At 36.9% G+C, this 18,786-nt stretch overlaps 2 protein-coding genes, 1 long non-coding RNA gene and 1 other non-coding gene across 6 annotated transcripts; 3 read left to right on the forward strand and 1 right to left on the reverse strand.

The window, feature by feature from the left end:
• Window positions 1-1,001: 1,001 nt before the first annotated feature.
• Window positions 1,002-7,004, forward strand: LOC122038971 (vacuolar protein sorting-associated protein 9A-like). 2 transcript variants are annotated; one of them, XM_042598961.1, is made up of 7 exons: window positions 1,002-1,238; window positions 1,866-1,972; window positions 2,884-3,054; window positions 4,912-5,091; window positions 5,277-5,568; window positions 6,451-6,657; window positions 6,747-7,004. In XM_042598961.1, the coding sequence occupies exons 1-7, from the start codon at window positions 1,097-1,099 to the stop codon at window positions 6,797-6,799; spliced, it is 1,152 nt and encodes a 383-aa protein (XP_042454895.1). In that variant the 5' UTR covers window positions 1,002-1,096; the 3' UTR covers window positions 6,800-7,004. The 2 variants fall into 2 exon arrangements, with proteins under 2 accessions (XP_042454895.1, XP_042454896.1); XM_042598962.1 differs by having other exon boundaries at window positions 1,005-1,238; window positions 1,825-1,972.
• Window positions 7,005-9,698: 2,694 nt separating this feature from the next.
• On the forward strand, window positions 9,699-11,884 carry LOC122038972 (glycosyltransferase BC10-like). Of its 2 annotated transcripts, none has more exons than XM_042598964.1 (3): window positions 9,699-9,800; window positions 10,320-10,953; window positions 11,037-11,884. In XM_042598964.1, the coding sequence occupies exons 2-3, from the start codon at window positions 10,420-10,422 to the stop codon at window positions 11,676-11,678; spliced, it is 1,176 nt and encodes a 391-aa protein (XP_042454898.1). In that variant the 5' UTR covers window positions 9,699-9,800; window positions 10,320-10,419; the 3' UTR covers window positions 11,679-11,884. The 2 variants fall into 2 exon arrangements, with proteins under 2 accessions (XP_042454898.1, XP_042454897.1); XM_042598963.1 differs by having other exon boundaries at window positions 9,751-9,905.
• Window positions 11,885-12,916: 1,032 nt separating this feature from the next.
• LOC122038974 lies at window positions 12,917-15,070 on the forward strand. The gene is made up of 2 exons (XR_006127979.1): window positions 12,917-13,564; window positions 14,856-15,070. It is a non-coding gene; the product is annotated as an uncharacterized LOC122038974 (long non-coding RNA).
• Window positions 15,071-16,461: 1,391 nt separating this feature from the next.
• On the reverse strand, window positions 16,462-16,543 carry TRNAS-AGA. Its single transcript has one exon. It is a non-coding gene; the product is annotated as a tRNA-Ser (tRNA).
• Between the last annotated feature and the right edge of the window lie 2,243 nt (window positions 16,544-18,786).

Genomic DNA, 18,786 nt, shown 5'->3' on the forward strand with positions numbered 1-18,786 from the left:
TGTCAATATATACAAGATTAATTAAATAAACAAATTTGAACAGCTCGTTAAACTAAACAAATAAGCTTGAACACATATGTGTTCAGTTCGTTAACATTCGTGAACAATATTCGCGAACAATGTTCACGAATCATATTCATTAATAAAACTCTTTTCAATATGTTAAATAAATAATAAAATAAACTAAAACAAATAAATAAGTTTAAATTATCAAGCTCAATAATCAATCAAACAATTAAAGTTTTCAAACAATCAAACAAGCTTGAATTGAGAGCTCGATAACATCTAAACAAATCAAGCTCGAACCAAGCTCAAGCTAAGCTTGAATTGAGAGCTCGATAACATCTAAACAAGCCAAACTCAAGCCAACCTTCAAACAAGCTCAAACTCATAAAAAATAAACCAAGCCAAGCTTGAACAATCATTTCAAAAGTTTGGTTCATTTTAAGCTCGGCTCGGCTCGCTTACCTTATCAAACAAGCTTTAACATTTCAAAATTTGACTCGGCTCGACATGTTTACAGCACCTAACTAGAACACAAGATTACCATCAAAACAAATAATAAGCTAAAGTATGAAACTTGGTGGAGAATGAAGAAAATCATTTTTTCTGGTTATATCTAGTTAGGATGAAAAATGAGAGTTTTGGTGAAAGGTGAAATTGTTATTATATTGGGGGGGGGGGGGCGAAAATATTCACTCAAACGCCTTAAAAAACAGTGTTTATGCACTAATAAAATAACAGATTTTCTAAAAAAAAAACTCTAACAAACTTGTATAAAAAAACTACATAAACCATTGTTTTGAAACACAAACTTTTAGATTTTTTTTAAAATAAACTAACTCTTTTTTGGTTTTTACAGTCTTTTATATATATATATATATAATCGGAGATTTGAAGGGGAAACGATGATTTTTGTCCTATAAGAGCGTAAAAAAAATGATAAAAATTTAAATCCTTTTAAAGTTAAAAGAATAAAAAAAAAATTAACTTCGGCGCGGGCGACCTGCGAGTCGCAGCTACCATTCGTCGAGCCCTCACTTCGTCCTGGCCGCGGTATTCCTTGATATATTTCCCTGCCGGAGAGTCGACGAAAATGGATATGGCAATCGCGATCGAAGCCGATTCAAGTGTCGATCTCTCATGGAACTGCCTTCTACTGCTCCACCGAATTTCTATGATTTTCTCAATCGGATTCGCCATCCCACTGCTGCCGATCTCATTCGCTCCATCAAAAGGTTCTCCCAGTTATTTTTTTTTTTTTTGCTAAATCCATGGATTCCCTTGTCTTCAATCTGCGGTTGATTTTGGGGCTTTAGTTTGTAGATAACTTAGTGGACCGCCATGGCTCCTGTGACGCTTAGATCGAGGTTTCGAAATCATTCTATCATGGGCTTCTAGGGTTTAATCGTTTTTGTTCAGATTGGTATTTATGAAGACGAGACTCCCAAGTTTTTTTTCCCTCTCAATAAATATTTCAGGTCATTAATTATTTCTTGGGTTAACTAAGTGGGAGTATACTGGTTGCGGTTTCTAAGTGAGTTCCTACCTTTCGTTTTTCATTCGGGAATTTTTCAGAAGTTTGTAGATTTTGCCAGTTCGAAATTCCTTGAAGTCATGCGCCAAATCCGCCGAAGTTTTTCTGTTTCTCTTTTGAACTTCTCGGCTTTGCTTATCCCTTCAGAATCTCTGTTGTACGTACTTGTATATTCTCTGATTTTGGTCCTACCTTAGTGTAATATTGTTACTGAAATTATGTGTAGTTAGAATCATTTATTTGCTGTGCGATTCTGGTTAAAACTACTTCTCTTTCCGTAATTGCAGTTTCATCGTGTCATTCCCATTTGAAAATTCTGATGCTGAAGATGAAGGCCAAAGGGTACAAGCTTTCCTGGCTAGAATGGAGACTACCATCAAGGAGCATCCTTTGTGGGCTCATGCTGCACATCAAGAAATAGATAATGCAATGGAGGTAACCACGAAGCTAAGTATTTAACATTTTTTTAGCTAACTTTTCTTGCTGCATGTTTCTCTCCCCCTTTCTACACTGATATATATACTTTTATCTTCTTATTTTCATTGCATGCCCAATCTCTGATCCATATAGCTGACTCCAAATAACTAGGACATTTTTTAGTGTCCGTCTTTAATTTTGTGGACCATAAACTCTGATGTTTGTTTAAGATAAACAGATACCGATTCCTTGAAGGAAGAGAGATGGACACAAGGGAACAAGGAGAGACTCCTATGAAGTACGAGAGTAAAAGAAAAAAAAAAATATTGGAAATGAACTTGAAACGTGTAGTGATTTTAGGAATAAATACAATTGGAGAGGAGCATTCGTTTCATGCAGCTTTCCCGAGAGAAAAAAAAACACACTTGTTTCATGTCATTCATTTGCATCATGCCCATGCCAATATGCAATCATAACCAGCTAGTTCCCAATCTTGACTTCATCTTGCCTATTGGAGCAGAGTGCTAGACAGGGAAAATATTCTATTCACCCATGATTGTTGACCAATGCGAGGTGGTCATTGGGAAACTTGGGAACAGATGTTCAATTGCTCATAATCTTCTTTGTTTTGATCTGTTGTCCACTAATGACTTTCTTACTATCTAATATATCAGGCAAACTTATTTCATCTCATTTCATTTCAAAAAAGTTTATTTTTCACTGGTTTAGTTTGTCAAAATCATGTACTAGTTGTTTAGAACATAAAAGCTAGTATTATAGACTAGACAAAAAGTATTGTTGAGGTCATCAAATATAATAAGCCTTGATTGTACTGTGTAATAAATTGTGAACCTAGTTCTACGATTTATCCAACATGGCCCTATTTCACTTTGTAGTTGTCATATGTGAATGTTTTACTTTCTATGCAGGGCCTAGAGAAGTTCATTATGACGAAATTATTTGATGGTACATTTGCTTCTTCCTCAGAAGATGTGAAGTTGGACCAAGAGATTTCTGAGAAAATTTGCTTGCTGCAGCATTTTGTTACACCAGATCAATTGGATGTGCCTAGAGTTCTCCAAAATGAAGCTTCATGGCTGGTATAACTCTAACACAAATTCCTCAGTGCTCATATTCTTGCTCGTGTGACTCTTCATATCCATAATGGCTCACCAGTAAGAATGACTCTTGTGTAATAAGTTGCATAACGGATTTATACTAACCACTACTTATTTACCTGATTCTTATGTGAATCTTTCATAGTTTCTATAAATTGAAAAAGAACCCTGTGAATATGGTTATAAATATGTTTCCTAGGTATCAACCTTTATGGCTATCCTTTTTTGTTTTGCAGTAGAGATGAGTATTTATCAAGTCCCACATCCAAGTTATAATCCAAGTGTCAATTCAAGGTTTAAATTATGGTCCCAGTACTAGTGTTGACCCTTTTTTACACACAATATTGGTCATCACAGATCAGTCATTCCAACAGTGCAGGATGAGAGATAAGAAGAGCAAATGGAAGAAGATGAGGAAGCGGAAGAAGAGAAGGAAGAGGAAAAAATAAGGGGAATAGCTGACGAGGGGAATGGAGATGACTCATCATACCATTGATGCCTCTCTCAAGGGGTGGGAAGTTGGTTGTGAGTGGGCAGGGGAGGTTGATTGTTCTCAATTAAGAATAATCCTTTACTCTTGATCGAGAGAAGTTGTTTGAAATTGGAACACAGATAGGGTTATGCGATTAAGGTAATTACAAGCCCCCCTCAACGAAGTTGTTGGCAGAGATTGGCTACGTCAAGCCCCCTCAATGAATCTTAGGTAAACAGCAACAATGCATTTGAGGTAGGCCGGCCTAATTTTTGTCCATTTCTGCTTGTTTTCCTTAGTATGATCCAAAATATACCCATGCATTGCCTATTGTATGCAATAGAATCTTGTTTACAAGCTGCAGGAGCAAGCTAAGTATAACCTCCTGGGTCGATCCCATTTCAATTTGGATTCACAGAACGATAACTCATGCTGTGCCAATTGAAACAAAGTGATATTTTGAAACTGTTACAATTGGCAACGGTATCATCTCTGCAAACAGTAGGCTGCGACAAACCGGTTGGGGATCCAAGTCAAGAGGTTTACTAGTTCAATCACATTGGCTCTTTGACTAAAGAGATAGTAAAATATATAATTTCAAACTAAAATTGAAAATTCAAGTCAACAGGACTAATTCTGTAAGCACTACTCAAGGTAAATAATTCTATGGATATCAATTCTAATAATCTTTTTGAACAAAATACAAAAATGTGTTCATTGTAGCTAATAAGATGGTTTATGAGTTATTGCACGCCTCATTGCATGTATTTTTGTTTCTCCCTAAATAATTTCCCTTCATGTTTTTTTTCTCTCTGCGTCGTCACACAAACTTAACTGAAACATGACTTCAAGCATTGTGCCATTAAGGATGAACACACACAAGCACAATACTCGTTTTGTTTGAACAAATGCCTAGCATCTTATCAATAGTGTAATGAGTACCTGAAAGGTCTATATGAAACTTTGATATGCATAAATTTGAAGGAATAAATAAACAGGAATAACTTGAAACATGAATTGTTCTAGCAAGAACGATATGCAAGAAAAGATTCTTTAATGTGTGTTTTTAAATCTACCAACAAATTGATTTCATGGTTTTTAAATTGATTGTTAATGCTGTTTCAATTGTGTTGTAGTGGATCATGGATAAGGTGTAAATATCACAATAACCAGCGTAACTATTATTTAGTGGATCTGAAATTAATGGTAAAAAGAAAAATTTAATAAATCAGATTCTTGATCTGACACTTCATAGGTTTTTTTTTAAAAAATTTGTCTCTAAATTTCTATGGACACTTCTAGTTATTATAACCAATTTGCTCCTGCTGGGTTATTGGGCTAACTTGTTTTCTCTCTACTCTTACCAGTTTGCAGCAAAAGAGCTCCAAAAGATTAATTCTTTTAAAGCTCCACGGGATAAACTGCACTGCATTATGAATTGCTGTCGTATCATAAACAATTTATTGCTTGAGATTTCAATGACAACAAATCACAAACCAGCTGGGGCTGATGATTTTCTTCCAATTCTTATATTCACTACAATCAAGGCAAACTATCTTTCATTCTAATTTAAAATTTTCCAAATGTTACCGTTCCTAAAAATTAGCTTTGTAATCGTTTTGCTTGGTAGTTCCTTTTTTAGTCTATGTTTAAGATTCAGTTATTTATGTGGGTCATTTTTCCTTTCATCCTATGGAAAATGATGTGACTTCTTTTTTGTGCAAATATCTAGGCCAATCCACCCCACTTGCATTCAAACCTTAAATTTATTCAGCTCTTTAGGAAGCATTCCAAACTCGTTTCAGAAGTGGAATACTACCTTACCAATCTGATTTCAGCAAAAACATTCATAGCAAATATCAATGCTAGTTCACTGTCCATGGATGAGAGTGAATTTCACAAAAATATGCAATTAGCTAGATCAACAAATGAGATGACTATCAATGAGCCTAGTGCTATGGTCCACTCATCTGAAGCTAACTCCAGCACACCGAGAAGTCATGGCAAAGAGATTATTGCCAAAGGTAGCTACTTATTCACTATAATGTTATGTTAAAGTTTACAGAGATCATGTGATAGCCTTGTATACTATGTTTTCAATCTGTAGTTATTAGCTGTAACCTGAAAACGATTCTTTGGATTTGATTCATGTATCATTGTGATTTTACAAGGACTTTATTACCTCAACAAACTATATTTTGCCCATAGGCATATGATTTATGCATACCTATATGGTTTTATCTCGTGATTACTTCCATACTTGCAACATTCAGTTAATCTCGTCACTTGATTCCATATTTTCCTAGATTCTAAAGCCGCAAAGCAAAGTGGTATTTACAGAGTTTATTTTGTGACTCGGCATAGGAAAAATCGTATTAATGACCACTTACTCAACTTTGCTTGGTGCATACATATTGGTGGGATATCCAAGTAAATGAGCTAACTATATATAAAAAAAGTAATGCATGAAGCACCAAAGGCAACAAAGGATGATAAGGCCATAGATATGTCAAGCATATTCCCTAAGACCAACTTTAACATGTTATGAGTCAAAGTTGAACTGTCATTTACAAGATTCAGCCTCCAAGTTTGGTATCGTAGAGAATTTTTACTTGAGTGAGAGCAGAGATGATAAATTGATTGAAGTGCATGCTTTGTTCATAGCAGCTCAAATCCTCTAGTGCCATTCCTACTCAATGTTGTCTTGTCACCACAGAATGTGCTTTCAAGGGTGCATTTCTGATAAGCTACAATTACCTATATTGTTTCCAGAATCAAGTTTCAAATCTCTTTCGTATCTAATGAATTACAATAAAACGTTTTGCAATTCTAATATTTTTTTACTGAGTCCATGTTGAGATTAATAGTATTGACTTTGTTAACTGAGAATCTATCTGTTTTGCCAGACTACAGATATCCATTCATGGAAGCCAAAGCACAGGATCTCAGGTTCGAGGACGTGCAGAAGTTGCTGGGCTTGTATAAACACATTGTAACAAAGTACGCGGCACTGTCAGATGCGCTCAGCCGGCTTTCCATCGACCAAAATCACCTCCTTCTTGCTCTCCAAAATCCAAAAAGCAAGGCCAAGATGAAAGAGCAGATTGATAAAGGTACTGAAAGAACTAATCTTGATTTCTGATCTGTCTATTTCCTCCAATTCATGTCAACTTCACACATTCCATTTCTTTGTATGGTACAGCCATCAATAATAGAACTTCAAGGATGCATCCTTTTGATGAAGAGACTGACTGAGACATTACAGTGGCTTTATCCTTCGATCTGTAATATGTACATAGTTCCTTCACTTCGTCCTCGTGTCCATTTTCAGTTGCAATTACCAAACCAGAACGGACTGGTAACTTCTTGTTTTTCAGATGAAGTGTTTACAATAGTGTAACAGTCGGGAATAATATAATGTTTATTTTAAAAAGAATACAAACCGCTTTGTTAATATTAATTTTCATTCCTCTCATCCTAAATAAAAAAAAAAAAAAACAAAACTGGCAGCCACTTGAGGTGAGTCGACTGTTAGTTGGCCGTCCACCAAACTGACGGTGTCAAATTAATCCTGAAAATAGATGGCGCTTGAAAGCAAAGGTTATTATTCGATAATTTATGAAAAGACGTATTTAAATTTTTAAATTTATTAAAAGGGGTATACCATTTTAATATTTATTAAAGGGTATATTTTTTTACAATGGTCTTCTTATTCTACCTTCCTGATAAATTTAATTGATTTTTTTTTTTTTTTGTCATTTTTCTCTCTTTTCTTCCATACTATGCATGCAACGTATTTTCCTTTTCTTGTTCTCTTTTTTATCTTCTCTTCTTTTTTTTTTTTTCAATTTTTTTCTCAAATATGTTATAGGAGATCAGAACCATGTTGGGCTTGATATCTCTCCATATCAAGTCTAATATGAGCTTGATATGAGGAGGTATCAAGCCTAATAACAAAAAGAAAGAAAGAAAGAAAGAAAGAGATATTTGGATTTTTCAAAACCTCTAGTCCACTATTAGGAATGTCGAAAATAACAATGAAGAGTATATTTGTACTTCTTGTAATTTTAGAAATCCACAGGAATTGAAATGACTGCAATATGAGATCTCTAGATCGATCAGTGGATTTCGATCAAATATATTCTCCATTGTTATTTTCGACATTCCTAGGATCAGAAGTTTTGAAAAAGCTAAATCTCTCTCTCTCTCTCTCTTTTTTTTTTGTTATTGAGCTTGATACGAAGAGATATCATGCCAAATGTGGGCATGATATGGGGAGATATCAGGCCTAACAACAGAAAAAAAGAAAAAAAGAAAAAAAGAAAAAAAGAAAAAAAAAAGAAAGAAAGAAAGAGAGATTTAGATCTTTCAAAACCTCTGGTCTACCATTAGGAATGCCAAAAATAACAATGGAGAGCATATTTGAACTCTTTGTAATTTTAGAAATCCGCAGGACCTGAAATGGCTACAATCTGAGGTCTCTAGGTCGATTAGTGAGTTTTGGTCAAAATTCACTGATGGACCTAGAGAGCTCTGATTGCATCCATTTCAGTTTTTGTAGATTACTGATGTTGCAAGGAGTTTAAATATGCTATCTATTATTTATTTCAACTTCTAAAAGATGTTAAAATATAATAAGAAAGAATCAGCAAAACAATCCTCATGGTTTTAGGTTTTTCAAAACCTCTAGTCCACCACTAGGAATGCTGAAAGTAACAATGGAGAGCATATTTGAACTCTTTACAACATCATAAATCTACAAAAACTTAAATGGGGTGCAATCGGAGCTCTCTAGGTCCATCAGTGGATTTTAACCAAAACTCACTAATCGACCTAGAGACCTCAGATTGCAGTCATTTCAGGTTTTGTGGATTTTTAAAATTGCAAGGAGTCCAAATATACTCTTCATTGTTATTTTCGACATTCTTAGTGGTAGACCAGAGGTTTTGAAAAACCTAAATCTCTTTTATTTTTCCTTTTTTTATTGGGTCTAATATCTCCTCATATCAAGCCTAACAATAGAAAAAAAGGAAAAAAAAAGGAGAGATTTAAGTTTTTCAAAACTTCTTGTCCACCACTAGGAATGTCAAAAATAACAATGGAGAGCATATTTGGACTCCTTGCAATTTTAGAAATTCACAGGACCTGAAATGACTACAATCTGAGATCTCTAGGACGATCAGTGAGTTTCGATCAAAATCCACTGATGGATCTAGAGAGCTCCGATTGCACTCATTTCAGTTCTTATGGATTTCTGATGTTGCAAGAAGTTCAAATATGTTATATATTATTTATTTCAACTTCTAAAATATGTTAAAATATAATAAAAAAAGAATCAACAAAATAATCCCCATACGTTGGGTCTGATATTGGGCCTGATATGATTCATATCAGGTCCACACATAATGATTTTTGTCAATTTATCATTATTACAATTTTATACCTCCATAGAAGCTGAAATAAATAATGGATCAGTCTCTGTTAATTTATAGGGTTGTAAAGAAGTCAAATACGTCATCTATTGATTATTTCGACTTCTCTAAATGTATTTCTAAACGTTGTGGGTCTGATATGATGTATATATCAAACCTATGTTATGCATACACGTATGGAAAAAAAGAGAGAGAAAAGAGAAGAGTAGAGAGAAAAAATTAAATTGTTACATGCATATGAGAAAGTAAATAGAAGAGAGAGTGAAAAATGACAGTGAAAAAAAAAAATAAATTTGTCATAAGAATAAAAATAAAAAATGTATTTAGAAAGATATGTTTTTGGTAAATAATAAAGTAACGTAAGTTTTTGTTAACTTTAGATCTCTGTACGCGTTCTTTGATAAATTACCTATTATTATTTTAGTTGAGCCAATTTTCACCCGATCATCTCAATTTGGGTGGAATCTTTTTTTTATTAAAATTACTATAATTGTTATTATTATTTTCCTTTTTTGCTCCTCAAAATTCCATACCATGCCGCTCTCGTCCTCTTCATGCGCGCTGGAGTTACTCTCACGTTACCAGTTACGATAGGATGTCTGGGATCGTGGGTCCTGGAGATTATAGCCAATGACGGGTCGGGTGCCTTCAGGAAAAGTTTGTCGAGTACTAACTTTGATGGCGGGCCGACCGTTTTACCATAAGCGACTTGGTGGAGACTTATATGAAAGGTGGACGGTGACAAGGTGGAGAGAGGAGGTCCGATCAACGATCTCGTCTTCTCCCTTTGCTTTGCTCGTCTTCATGCGCTTCTTCTGATCGAGGTCGAGTATAAGTTCGCTCGCTCTTCTTCTCTTTATACTCCGCCCTTGGGTACCTCTTCGATTTCTCGGCGAGCGACGAGAGAGTTTGGATTGGCGTCGATTGATGTATATACTCCGCCCTTTTCTTCTTCTTAGTTTTTTGGGCGGGCGGAGAGGGGGAGTTCTATTTGCTTATTAGGGATTACGGTCGAATTGATGTCTTCTCAGAAGTTTTCATGATTTTCTTTCGGCACTTATTGAAAAAAGTAGATTTTTGGGAGGACCAGTAATTTTTCATGGATGGATCTGATCACCTTTCTTTATTTTGTCATCCTTATTCGTTTTGTTGAATATTCATTCGCAAGATGGGAGCTTCCAGCTTGTTCTCTTTCTGAGCTTTCGTCTGTGTTGCCTTTTGATTTGGTGTTTATTATTTACAGTATCTGCCCGACCAACAAAGGGTCTCAGTTGATTTGATCTCCCTTATTTGTATACTTCTTGATTCTCTAGTTGACCCCAAAAAAATTCAATTTTTTGCAGTAAAAAGGGCAGGAAATAGTTATACAACTTCATTCCAACTGAGACCATTGCTCCTCGATTACGATACCCTTCGCCGGTGAACCAACTCAAAGAATAAGAGATGGGGAACGAGATGAAACTGAGATCAAAGCCAGATCAAGCAGACGTGGATTTCTTTCAATCTTCACCAAAGAAGGACTGCTCGTTCGGCCGACTGGTTAGTCTCGTCTCATTCGTCGTCGTCTTCATGTCTGGCATCGTCTTGGGCTTATCTGGGAGCGCACACTACACTCGGTACTTTGCCTCGCGGACCGAGCTATTCTTCCCGACTACCATCTATTCGACGGAATGCTACAAAGATTCCACAGATTTCAAGACCTTCGCCCAGCCGACCAACTTGGCACATAACATGTCCGACGACGAGCTCTTTTGGAGGGCGTCGTTGGTGCCAAAGATGAAGGAATATCCCTTCCAAAGAGTGCCCAAGGTGGCATTCATGTTCATGACAAGGGGGCCTCTGCCTTTTGCCCCTCTCTGGGAAAGGTTCTTCAAAGACCACAAGGGCTTGTTCTCAATCTACGTGCACACCCTTCCAGATTACAGGCTCAATGTACCAGAGACCTCCGTTTTCTTCGGCAGACAAATTCCCAGCGAGGTGAGAAGCTATATCTGATTCTGTTCACTTCCATAACATCACACCATCAAACTTCTGTTTCTTACCTCTTTTTCTATTTGCAGGAGGCATCATGGGGATCCATCACATTAATAGATGGCGAGAAGCGCCTCTTGGCCAATGCTTTATTGGACCTCTACAACGAGCGCTTTGTGCTGCTCTCCGAGAGTTGCATTCCAGTGCACAACTTCCCTACTGTATATGAATACCTCATCAATTCAGCCCACAGCTTCGTCGAGTCCTACGACCAGAACACCCGGCAGGGCCGCGGGCGATACAGCCGGCACATGGCACCCAAGATCATGCTGTATCAGTGGCGGAAAGGCTCTCAGTGGTTCGAGCTCAACCGCAAGCTAGCGGTGAGCATAGTCGCGGACTACAAGTACTACTCCCTCTTCAGAAGGCACTGCAAGCCTTCCTGCTACCCAGATGAGCACTACATTCCGACTTACATGAACATGTTCCATGGATCGTTGACAGCGAACCGGAGCGTGACATGGGTCGACTGGTCCAGGGGCGGCCCTCATCCGGCACGATACGGCGCTCCGAATATCACAGTGGAGTTTATTCAGGCCATAAGAAACAATGGGAGCTTCTGCATGCACAACTCAGTGCCAACCAACATTTGCTTTCTCTTTGCAAGGAAGTTTGCTCCTAGTGCATTGCCTCCTTTGCTCAACCTTACTCAAGCAGTAATGGGATTTTGATTCATTCACTTCATTGCTTCACAAAGTCGTCTATGATCTATCCATATGTTCATTGATTTGTTTAGATATAAATTATGTGAATAACAACAATCAATCACTTCATAGTTTATATTCTAGTTGTTAGATTAGACTGTAGCAGTGGTTGATTGTGGAGTTGGAATATAAGCTCATCTAATAATACAATTTGATTTTTTTTTTCTTCTTCCTACGGGCTGTAAACAAGCCGACTGGAGGTTTGAGGTGTTCAAGCGTGTTTAATAAGGTAATCAAGCCGAGTCGAGCCGAACTTAAAATGAACCAAGCTTTTGAAATAAGTGTTCAAACTTAGCTTGGTTTATTTTTTTATAAGTTTGAGCTTGTTTGAAGCTTGACTTGAGCTTGATTTGTTTAGATATTATCAAACGCTCAATTCAAGTATGGTTTGAGCTTGGTTCATTTAGATATTATCAAGCTCTTAATTCATGCTTATTTGATTGGTTGAAACTTTTAGTTGTTTGATTAGTTATTGAGTTTGATAATTTAAATTTATTTATTTATTTTATTTTATTTTATTATTTATTTAACATATTATAAAGAGTTTTATTAATGATTATAGTTCGTGAACATTGTTCGTGAATGTTCACGAATGTTATTCACGAACGTTAACGAGCTGAACACATATGCGTTCAAGCTTGTTTGTTTAGTTTAACAAGCTGTTCAAGTTTGTTTATTTAATTAATCTTATTTATATTGAACGAACATAAATAAGTTCCTATCAAGTCGAATACCAAACTTGTTCATAAATACTTGGTTCATTTACAACACTATTCCAAACTGTTGATTTATTTTCTTGTTGTCAATGTTTGTTTATTTGCTGAGTTGGTTGAGATCAGGTCACCAATTATCCAAATAATGATGGTTAAGTAAGGCCAACTAATGTATGATGTGTGACTTCACTCAGATTTTAGTTATGAACTGCCTCAAGTTAATAATTTAGGCAAATTATCTAGTTAAGCTTGTTCACCAGCCATTTACAAGGGTATCTTTTTATTCTATTGACTAGAGCAGGTCAATTTGAGTTGGGTCATCGGATTGGTCCGTCTTACCAAATAATTTAAAGAGATTAAGTTAAAATTATAAAATACGGTACCAAATAATAATAAAATAATAAGGTTATTTGAGAAAATAAGCTTATTGAATTTTTTAGAAATTTTTAGAATTTTTTTTGGAATTAATCGAAGCTCGACGTATTTAGAGGGGATGCACTTATAGGCTCGAGAAAAGTCTGTTTGGAATACCCGGAGATAGGAGTTGATTGAGGAATTGATCTAGCGTTCAATTTACAAATCCAAAATTATCCCCGTGGCCTAGTTCCCACACCCGCCGAACTCCTCTTCCCCCAAGCCCTTGCGCGCCGCTCCACCTTCCGACGCTGCCTCCCTTCCTTCGCCAAACCCTCTCCTCTTCAAAAACCGCCGGCCTCTTTCTCTCAGGCGAGCACCAGCCGATCCTCTCTCGCGATTTTTCTCCCCAAATCCACCGTTGACTCCTTCTTCCCTCTCCCTCTCGCGAGTTCCGTCACCCTCATCGGTCTCTTCTCCTCACGCGAGCATCACAGCCACGACTCTCTCTCCCTTGCACAAGCACCACAGACTGCAGCCGCCAGCCTCTCCTCACGCGAGCACCAGAGATGAACGCCACCGCACTTGATCGCACGGCGTTGCTTAGGCCGTCGCCCGCCGGAGCCTTCTAATCCCTCAACCTCTCATCTACAACTCCGCCAGGTACACCTCTCCTCGGCTCTCTTCCGCATAGCTCGATCTTCAGCGGAAGGGGTGGGAAATCTGAGCCCTAGCTTCGCTGGACTTGGAGCTTGCTTGAATTGAGGGTGGTCGGCATTCCAGACGGTGATCTCTTGCTCCAGAACCTTGATTTCGAGCTACAACTGTTGGCACATCCCTGTCGATCTCAATAGCAACTTGCTGTGTTTTTGGTTGGAGAGGAAATTTGGGATAAGATATTTACAGCTTTGGATGATAGATTTGTAGATTGGGGTGTTGGTTTCAGTATGGATTACGTGCTGATTGGATTGATTGTGGATAATGGTGTTAAGTGCAATCGTTAATTTGTTGTGATTTAGGGTGTTGATTTGGAGATGGTAAAGAAATAAGGAAATTTGGGATAAGATATTTACAGCTTTGGATGATAGATCTGTAGATTAGGGTGTTGGTTTCAGTATGGATTACGTGCTGATTGGATTGATTGTGGATAATGGTGTTAAGTGCAATCGTCAATTTGTTGTGATTTAGGGTGTTGATTTGGAGATGGTAAAGAAATAATGAGCCCGCCCATAGTTTTCCAGCAGCAAGTTTCTCCGGTTGTGAATCAACAGTAGTGCATCCAGATTTGGGTAAGTTTTAGAGTTGATGTCATTTCTTATTGAATTTAATTAGTGTGATAATGAAATAGTGGAGATTGATAGGTGGATTATTGTGCTTGTGGTTATAATGGGATTGATTTGGATTTCTTTACCAGACTAGAGAGTGTTAATCGGTTATTGTTGATAGGGATTCGATCTCAGTTTCTTATGGTGATTGGGTTAATCGATTGTAGGTTGACTTGAATGATTTCATGAGCAATAATAGGAAATCATTAATTGTTATTGTGATAAGTAATGAAAGGATCCATGGATGATTCGATTATGGTTTTTCCTAATTAGTTTGGGTTGAGATTTAGTTAGTTATTGCACATATGATTAGCTAAACTGTAAATTATATGATTATGCAGAACTTTGATTCGCTGATGCTGTTGTTGCTTACTTATGCTGCTGTTGCTAGTTTATGCTACTGTTGCTTACTTATGCTAATAGGTTTACATAGGTTGAGATTTATACTTGTGACATGGGTTTAGGCACTAACTTACTTATTGTTAATATGTTTTGACCTCACATGATACCTTCGTAGTGATGAACAATTCAGTAGTCAATTAGTATTTCTCTTGATCTTCTATTACTTAGCCTAGGATATGGTTTCAGGTATGAGCATATATTATAATTTTATTTTAGTATCTGCTATTTATATTATGAGACTGTATACTGTTGGCACTCTCTATTTGTATATCATGTTCATGCACTATCTTCCTTTTACTCGTTGAGTTCCAATACTCACCACCCCACAAATTGAGTTTTTCTTTTGCCAGGCAACAGGTAGATGAGTCATGGATGCTTGGAGAGATGTTGCCTGCCAGTCCTGTGTCATATCCGAGGAATGATTTTGGTTTTGTTTCTCTTTACTTGCATTTCGTATTCGTTGGATTTGGTGCTATGGGAACTAACTATATTTTGATACTTGTTTTGTGGACTTTGTATCTGTGATATTTTGTGGACTTTGCATTTGTGGATTTTCTTTCCATTATTCCGCTGTGTTTTCAGTGCAGTCGTGTGGGTTGTTAGTATTTTAAACTGCGTGGATATTGTTGTTTTGTTCCAGCCGAGTAGACCGTATTATATAAACTGTGTGGTTATGTGTATTCCAGTCGTATGGGCTGATGAATATGTTATCATGTATTTTGTATGTATATATGTGTCAGATTATCACTGGTATAGGGAAGATGCTGCCGGATTTTTGTCTGGCAGAGACTCCTTTGGGGCGTGATAAAAATTTTATCAATCCATTTAGAGACAGATTCAAATGGGCCAACTCTGCCTAGACTTGCAACCCAGGCCAGTTGACTTGCGGGTTGAGGAAATACTGAAACAGTAAATCATGCAAATAGCACATTTGTTACTCCTTTATATTGCATTGATGCAATTGGGGTTACTAAATCATGCAAAGAGCACATTTATTACTCTTTTATATTGCATTGATGTAATTAGGGCTACTAGATTAATTTATAACCATCTATAGTAAACTTTCTTAACTTGGTTCAGAGCATCCACATTAACTATCCTATCTAAAAATTTTATCCTAAATTTTGGATAGGTTAACTAAAAATTCTCTACATTATCCTATCTATTCCCTAAATTTAGATTTGATAAATAGTGATTCTCTAAATTTAGGGAATAAAACCTCTACCTTAAAAATAAAATAATATTTCTTTTTAATCTCTCTTCTTCCACTCAATCTTTTCAATCTCTCTTCTTCCACTCATTTCATAAATATAATAATAAAAAATAAAAAAGGAAGAAAATAATAAAAAAAATTAAGCATGATGAAAATTTTAAGATAGTTGATATATTGTAGAGTAAAAGTTAATTATCTAAATTTAATAAAATAAAATATTTATCCTAAATTTTAGATATAAAAGAAACTAAGGGGGCGTTTGGTACGCGCGTTTTCCATTTTCATTTTCTGGAAAACGCGCGTTTTCTGAAAAACGTTGTTTGGTTTGCGTTTTTCGCGCACGTTTTCTAAAAAATTAGCTATCGTTTTCTAGAAAAACAGAGAATGACAAAAAGTCATTTTCTGTTTTCTAGTAAACGCGCGTTTTCCAGAAAATGAAAATGAAAACGGTGCAAACCAAACACACCCTAAACATTTTCTTTTCACGGTCCAAACCCACCATAGACTTATTTTATTTTTGATTGGGTTCCTGGATTAGTCTATCTATCCCAATCCGTTAAGATGATAAGCCGATCCATTTTGCAACGGGTCGACCTGTCACCACGAATACTGACATGTACCTTAAATTATTGAGACGAAGATTATTTTTTTTTTACTTTTAGTATTTACTAAAAAAATAATCTATTTTTACTTATCCGGCAAGCAAATTCGCTATTCACATTTTTTAAAACGGTCATTAAAATCGTGGTCGGCAGGATTCGAACCTGCGCGGGCAGAGCCCACATGATTTCTAGTCATGCCCGATAACCACTCCGGCACGACCACAAGGAATATTAACAGCTGTGTCAATAATCAATTAATAAAATATATATAGCTTTTAACTGATCTTTTAACTTTTATTTCAACACATCAAATTACAAAGCTATCAATAATTTTACTTTTAAATGCCAATGTTTAGTTTAACTTTATGACCTATGTTTATTTACATCCAAATTGTATATAACATCTGAAAAGTGGAAACCATAGATTTACTAAGTTATACGATAATCTTGTTTGTAATTTAGCTTTTCAATTAATAATCTTATGTGAACTCCTTAAGATAATATAACAAACTACCTAGAAGATAATACTTTCAATAAATAAATACAAAACATAGAACATTTGATCTTGTTCGAGAGTCGAGTCGACGAATGCTGGAGAGATGATGCTCACGTTGATTGAATATAGACTGAAGATGACGTGGGTCTCCGAAGAGTTAAGCCTGTAACCACAAGTCGTTAGTGCCGAGCCGGGGAGGGGTTCTTCGATGATGATCCTCCGACGCTCAAGTCAGTCACCGACGACAAGCAAATGAAGTGGAGAAGAGAAAAGAGCAGCAGCGTAACTATACCTACAGTGGTCGTGAACATACCTCCGTCGAAGTCTGGGTCCTTATATAGGGCTCCCGAGAGGTGCACACACGCTTCCCAATACGTGCATGCTCCTCATAGCATACCTGAAAAGGATGTGTCAGAAAAGCGTGTCTGACGTCATACCTTAACAACCCGAGCATATTCCTGCCGTGATAGTGGAAGCTTCCACCGTACGATTCTCTGTCTGACCATGCCGCCAACCATGCCGTCTGTCGGCAACACTGGTTCCTAGGAAGATATTCCCAACTGCTCCTTTTGTTCTTTATTGGACCGAGAGGGAGAGCCGCTCGGCCAGTCTGACGTCCAGGTGTTACCATGGCTGGGCCGAGAGGGAGAGCCGCTCGGCCAGTCTGACGTCCAGGTGTTACCATGGCTGAGCCGAGTGGGAGAGCCGCTCGGCTAGTCCGTTGTGCGGGCGATATCGTGGCCGGGCCGAACATCCGCTCGACCAATAGTCTTTTGTCCGGCTCTGTCCTGTCGAGCAAGGGAGCCCTGCCTGCTTGGTCGGGGCTGTGTCGACCGTTTAATCGAGCAAGACAGCCGCTCAGCCCTCGTCCTTCGATGCTTGAGCTTTTTGAGCGTCGGAAGCTCGATATTTGATCGAGCTGTCGAATTGTCGGATCAACTACTCTTCAAGCCGACTGGGAAGGTGGTTCACCCGATCAGACGAGTACTCAAGACGTTGACCACTTTGATTATGATCCTCCATGTGACAATGACCACATATAAGACGGACCTCACTCTTATCATCGGATCAACATTCATTACTGATTTTAAGCGTAGACTAATATCAACTTAATAATAAGACTAAATAATAAAAAGAAAATCATTGCACATACATGAAACCAAATGACAAAGAAAATAAATTTCCATGATCAATTAGAGACTCAGAGCTTTCTTGAAAATATAATTTCCACTGTTTTGACAACCGGATTCGACCAGCCGATTCGACCCATTAAATCGGGAACGAAGCCTTCCGCCATAATAAATTGTAAAAAAAGTCGTGGTCGGCAGGATTCGAACATGCACGGCAGAGCCCACATGATTTCTAATCATGCCCAATAACCACTCCAGCACAACCACAACGAACATTCAAGGTTCTATCAGTAATCAATTAATAAAATATATATAGCTTTTATCTGATCTTTAACTTTTATTTTAACACAAAATTTATCCATCTTTTAACGCATCGAACTACAAAGGTAATAAGCTTGCTCATTAATGTGTGTAGTTCATCAATAATTTTACTTTTAGATCTCGATGTTTGGTTTAATTTTATGGCTTATGTTTATTTACATCCAAGTTGTATATAACATCTGAAAAATGAAAATCATAAATTTACTAAGTTATATATGACAATCTTGTTTGTGATTTAGTTTTTCAATTAATAATCTTCATAATATTTTGTGAGCTCCTTAAGATAATATAACAATTCATTTTATGTAGAATTTGCTTGTTTATTAGCTAATTGTTCCATTGTTTTGAACGCTAAAGGCATAGGCCAATAAAGTCTATGCCTAGGGTCTCAATATAATTAGGACCCATTAATATTACATTTTAAAAAAATATATTTAATAATTAAAATTTAATTTTAATTAGAATCGGACGTTTCATTTCAAGCATACCGTTTCGGCACTTCGATTTCCGTTCAGACAT

The sequence above is a fragment of the Zingiber officinale genome, chromosome 1A (genome assembly GCF_018446385.1).
Source record: "Zingiber officinale cultivar Zhangliang chromosome 1A, Zo_v1.1, whole genome shotgun sequence".
NCBI lineage: Eukaryota > Viridiplantae > Streptophyta > Magnoliopsida > Zingiberales > Zingiberaceae > Zingiber > Zingiber officinale.

Coding starts and splice junctions, on each gene's coding strand:
- LOC122038972 (XM_042598964.1), top strand. CDS start 10,420: ATGGGGAACGAGATGAAACTGAGATCAAAGCCAGATCAAGCAGACGTG. Junction 10,954..11,036: donor GCAGACAAATTCCCAGCGAG/GTGAGAAGCTAT, acceptor TTCTATTTGCAG/GAGGCATCATGGGGATCCAT.
- LOC122038971 (XM_042598961.1), top strand. CDS start 1,097: ATGGATATGGCAATCGCGATCGAAGCCGATTCAAGTGTCGATCTCTCA. Junction 1,239..1,865: donor CTCATTCGCTCCATCAAAAG/GTTCTCCCAGTT, acceptor CTGATGCTGAAG/ATGAAGGCCAAAGGGTACAA. Junction 1,973..2,883: donor AAATAGATAATGCAATGGAG/GTAACCACGAAG, acceptor CTTTCTATGCAG/GGCCTAGAGAAGTTCATTAT.